The sequence below is a fragment of the Triticum urartu genome, chromosome 5A (genome assembly GCF_056163025.1).
Source record: "Triticum urartu cultivar PI428250 chromosome 5A, HENAU_Tu73, whole genome shotgun sequence".
NCBI classification, from domain to species: domain Eukaryota; kingdom Viridiplantae; phylum Streptophyta; class Magnoliopsida; order Poales; family Poaceae; genus Triticum; species Triticum urartu.
Genome location: NC_141877.1, coordinates 5,963,368 through 5,968,245, shown reverse-complemented (window position 1 = coordinate 5,968,245; position 4,878 = coordinate 5,963,368). Strand labels below are relative to the sequence as shown.

Sequence of the window (4,878 nt, the reverse complement as noted above, 5' to 3'; positions counted from 1 at the left end):
GCCAATGACGACACCGACCAACTAGCAGTCTAGATGGGTTCGAAAAGAAGAAAAAGAAAAAACTTGGTTTGAATTAAGAACTAATATATTCTTTGTATACTGTTTGATATTTTTTAGAAAATTTTCAATCTATTCATCTTTAAACATGGTAGTACAACGAACATCGAAAATAATAAAAATTACATCCAGATTCATAGACCACCTAGCGACGACTACAAGGACTGAAGCGAGCCGAAGGCGCGCCGTCGTCATCGCCCCTCCATCGCCGGAGTCGGGCACAACTTGTTGTAGTAGACAGTCGGCAAGTCATCGTGCTAAGGCCCCATAGGACCAACGCACCAGCACAGCAACCGCCGCCGATGAAGAATAAGGTAGATCTGAAGGATCCAATCCAAAGACACACGAACGTAGACGAACAACGACGAGATCCGAGCAAATCCATCAAAGATAGATCCGCCAGAGACACACCTCCACACGCCCACCAACGATGCTAGACGCACCGCTGGAACGGGGACTAGGCGGGGAGACCTTTATTCCATCTTCAGGAAGCCGCCGCCGTCTCATCTTCCTGGGCAGGACACAAACCCTGACAAAACGGAAAGAAGCGACAAAGATCGAAGGCACTTGAAAAGAATATTGTAAGTCAATCTGGGCTCCAGCCCAAGAAACCCGGCCCACACTATAGCAAGTCCAGGCCCATTGGGTCCACACTATCCAGTCGCACCTTGGCGTCCAGCCTTCCACCTAATTCGTCGACGAAAATGCCGCCGCAGTGGCCGTGGCTCCAGCCCGCCGCCGCCGCCGCCGCCGCTCGCCGCGCCACCCCCTTCGTCTTGCGCGGGAGGCGCTGCTCCTCCTCGGTCTCCACCTCCGTCTGCGCCCCGGCGCCCTCCGGCCACGCCCGCGAGCAGGTAACTAGCCCAGCTCAGCCGCCGGCCTATCGCCGCCGCCCCTAGCTCCTGACGCCGGTGTTCGCCATGTAGGAGGATGAGCAGTCGCTGGTTGTGGTGGGCGGCGGCGCCGCCGGGGTGTACGCGTCGATAAGGGCCAAGACCCTGGCCCCCCACCTCAACGTGGTGGTCATCGAGAAAGGGAAGTTCTTGTCCAAGGTACCAACCATGCCAATGCCTTGATTTCCATTGGACTGAAAATCTACTGCTATGGTGTTGCTTAAGTATGAATTGCTGGAATGGATGGCTGCAGGTCAAGATCTCCGGCGGAGGGCGGTGCAATGTCACCAACGGGCACCAGCTCGACCCATCGGTACGTGTACGCCCCATACTCTGCTGCGTCGATTGCTTTTCAATTGCATGCTCTGCTGCATTGCAACTGTGGCCTAGACATATGCTAGGAATGCATGGTGTGCCCATCTGTATTCTAGCCATTGTGCTGTGTCAGTCAGTGAGTTTGCTGTCCATTCATCGACTGAATTAGATGGTGGCAATGTGTGTACCATTTTGGTTCGTTACCGTAAAATTGATTTACGCTTATTACATGTGTTTTGTAAGTCTGCCTTTGTCACCAGTCAAATATTATTTGATCCTCAGGGACTTGCGAGAAATTATCCTAGGGGGTACAAAGAACTCCGGGGATCCTTCTTTCGCACCCATGGGCCACAGGATACCATGCACTGGTTTTCGGATCATGGTGTGGAGCTTAAGGTAATCTTAATTTACATCAGGATCTTTGCTTGTGCATTGTCTGAAGCCAGTTTTTCTTATGTGTGTCTACTGTTTTGATTGCCGTGTCAGACCGAAGACGATGGAAGAGTCTTTCCTGTCACCGACAACTCTGCTTCGGTAGTAGACTGCCTGCTGAATGAAGCGAGAAGACTTGGAGGTAGCTAAATGCTATATGAATCTGCTGTCCATTCGTCCACACGCCCTTCACCGCGAAGAAACAATTTCTGGAATTGAGTTCTTTTTGAAGTTTCCCTGCAGGCTGGTAAATCCGTGTCGGGTGCATCTGTCAATGACAATGGGAAATTTGTTGTGGAAGTTCAGAAGCGTACTGTTGATTTTGTTGATTACATCGACGCCAATTATGTCTTGGTTGCGACAGGCAGTAGCCAGCAGGTATGTGAATAGATGCTTACTCTACTAGACAGCAGACACAATATACTACCTCCCTTTCATGTTCTCTTACTTGCAGGGTTACTCGTTTGCTGCGCAACACGGCCACTCTATTATTCCGCCTGTGCCCAGCTTATTCACATTTAAAATTGCAGACAAGCGACTGGCTGATCTCTCTGGGGTATTGATCCATAACTGCTATTGCAAATCTCATACTCACAAGTAGTGACTGACTGGCTGGACAAAAAATGACCCCCCCCCCCTTTTTGTCTCTTGTCATGTAGGTTTCGTTCACAAGGGTCACGGCAAAGCTGATGCTAGATGGCATTCAGAAAAGCGCTCCTGAGTTAACTCAGGTGAGCCGACCACCTTCAGCAATAGGCTCCGTCATAGATGTTTGCTTACATCAATTGTTTGCCCATTGCAGACTGGACCTATGTTGGTTACACATTGGGGGCTTAGTGGCCCTGTTGTTCTTCGATTGTCTGCATGGGGAGCACGTGAACTATATCAGGACAAGTACCAAGGTGAGGCCCGAAGAAATTGTACACGAATGGCACTACATTTTTAATACGGAACATAGCTGGATCTAGTGTTTTGTTTCTTCAGCTTGTGCATTTTGTGTTTCATCAATCACATGAAACTTTCCATTACAATAGTATCTTAAAACAGCATGTAAGATCTACTCCCTCTGTCCCACAAGCTTGCAAAAACGTCTTGTATTGTGGAACGGAGGGAGTAAAAGATATTGTCGAACTCATCCACTTCTCTTGTTGGAATATGTATATTTCTTTCAACACAGCAAAGCTTGTGGTTGACTTCATACCGGACATTCACATCGAGGACGTGAAGCGGATCCTATTCCAGCACAAAGACCAACATGCGGTTCTGATCTTTCCCTGTCCTTCGTTAATGTCTTCATCTGAGAGAGTCTGAGTTCTTTTTAGAAATAGAGAATCCGAGTTTTAAATTTTTAACTCTGCTTTTGAATGCCTCTTGCTTTAATAAATTAATCGACCAGTTCTTGTAAATGCCTTCAACAAGATGGGCATAGCTTTCTGTTTCTTTATATGCCTCCCTTATTAGGCTTTCTGAGTTCAATTTTAATGAAGATTTGCTACTGCAGATACAGATACTTATAGCCACCTTTACAACATTCTGTTTTATCTGTCATGTTGGGGTGCTTTAACCAACCTCCGTCCAGAAATACTTGTCATCCATTTCTCCAACAAGTATTTCCGGACGGAGGGAGTGTTTTGTATGATTTATGTAATTTTGTCACAGAAGTATTCCCTGAATATTCCGATTTTCCTTGTAAAACATTATGGTGAAGCTGTACTAAGATTTTTTTTTAATCTCTGCAGAAGAACAAAGTAAATAACGCCTTTCCCAAGGAGTTTGGTCTGGTGAAGAGGTTTTGGGGATTCCTTCTAGAACAAGAGGTTGCAGTAGCTGAATCCTGGTCCTTACTCAGCCCCTTAATTTGATGTTTTACTCAGTCGAAGTTTTCTCTTGCAGAGTTTAGATGGTGACATGCACTGGGCCACCGTGCCAAAAAGTCATCTAAATGCGATAGCCCTTCGCTTAAAACAGTGGATGTTTGAGGTTGTTGGGAAGGTATGTGCGTGATATCTTAAGTATATCACCTGAAAAGCTCGATAGCGGTTTTTTGATGTATCTGTGCTCACTGATGTTCCCTCATCGTCATATGTAGGGTCAATTCAAAGATGAATTTGTGACAGCTGGAGGTGTTCCACTTTCAGAGGTATCTATTAGTCGACAACTTAATGGCAGTTTTCACAAACATGGTTCAACTCACGAAAATTTCAACTTGTTCATCTGTTGTAAAGATATCGCTTAGCACCATGGAAAGCAAGAAGCAGCCCAATCTGTTCTTTGCAGGAGAGGTAACAGCACAACTGTTCTTGAACTTGCAACCTTCTGGTCATCTTATCTTACAGAGTGTGATCCTGCTGTAGGTACTTAACGTCGACGGGGTCACGGGCGGATTCAATTTTCAGGTAAGGAGCAGATATTTTCTCTTCCTGGAGAGCAGTGAATTAGTAAAAACTTTTGAAGTGAGAACACAAGGTTTCAACTGGCATTTTCTCTTTGTTTTGCACAGAATGCATGGACTGGTGGGTATATAGCTGGGACAAGCATTGGCACATTGGCATCAAACAGCATTCTCAAAGAAGAGCAAGCCTGTTTGCAACTACAAGGATCTTAAGGACATGTACGAAATCATGACAAGGAGGGATTCTTAGTTCTTACTGGCTGAGTAACTTTGTAAAAACTTGAGAGTGTAGCTTAGCTGCTAGTCCACAGTATTGTAGCTAAAAAACAAGCAAAGATAACCAAGATTCACATCGAGTAACTGTATCGTTGTCTTGTAGCGACAATTTTGTAATGGAGTAAGATCCTAGTTGAGCAACTTGTGAATCCTTGTAAACTTGGCAGTAAGAATCAGAAGATCAATATACCCAGTGCATTCATTGCTTTTCCTGAGCTACAGTACCTGGTCTACTGAAACATAGAACAATTCTCATTGTCTAATCAAGAATGCAACAAATCAATTTCTTGATGTTCCTTTTGTTGCGAAAGAATTTCTTAATGTTCTTTTTAAACAATCAGAATGCAACAATGCAGTCCCTAAATGTCTGCACACTCGCTACAGATGAAACTATAACAGATGAAATTACACACAACCAAGATTCAGAAAGGTACATCGACTACTCGTTCGTCGCATCGTAGCAGCAATTTTGCTGTGAAGCAAGTTCCTGAATTGATGCAAACTTTGGTGTAA

At 45.3% G+C, this 4,878-nt stretch overlaps 1 protein-coding gene across 1 annotated transcript; it reads left to right on the top strand.

The window, feature by feature from the left end:
* Window positions 1–704: 704 nt before the first annotated feature.
* On the top strand, window positions 705–4,576 carry LOC125506752 (FAD/NAD(P)-binding oxidoreductase family protein). Its single transcript, XM_048671478.2, has 16 exons — window positions 705–911; window positions 984–1,109; window positions 1,204–1,263; window positions 1,548–1,661; window positions 1,752–1,839; window positions 1,930–2,075; window positions 2,152–2,253; window positions 2,357–2,428; window positions 2,500–2,599; window positions 2,875–2,957; window positions 3,437–3,514; window positions 3,591–3,689; window positions 3,787–3,837; window positions 3,923–3,979; window positions 4,052–4,093; window positions 4,198–4,576. Exons 1-16 carry the CDS (start codon window positions 762–764, stop codon window positions 4,300–4,302), a joined length of 1,473 nt encoding a protein of 490 aa, XP_048527435.1. The 5' UTR covers window positions 705–761; the 3' UTR covers window positions 4,303–4,576.
* Window positions 4,577–4,878: the final 302 nt, after the last annotated feature.

Bases quoted from the DNA above. Each gene is read 5' to 3' on its own strand.
- LOC125506752 (XM_048671478.2), top strand. From the start codon at position 762: ATGCCGCCGCAGTGGCCGTGGCTCCAGCCCGCCGCCGCCGCCGCCGCC. The intron at 1,110-1,203 runs GTACCAACCATG...GGATGGCTGCAG, and splicing joins AAGGGAAGTTCTTGTCCAAG to GTCAAGATCTCCGGCGGAGG. The intron at 3,690-3,786 runs GTATGTGCGTGA...CGTCATATGTAG, and splicing joins TGTTTGAGGTTGTTGGGAAG to GGTCAATTCAAAGATGAATT.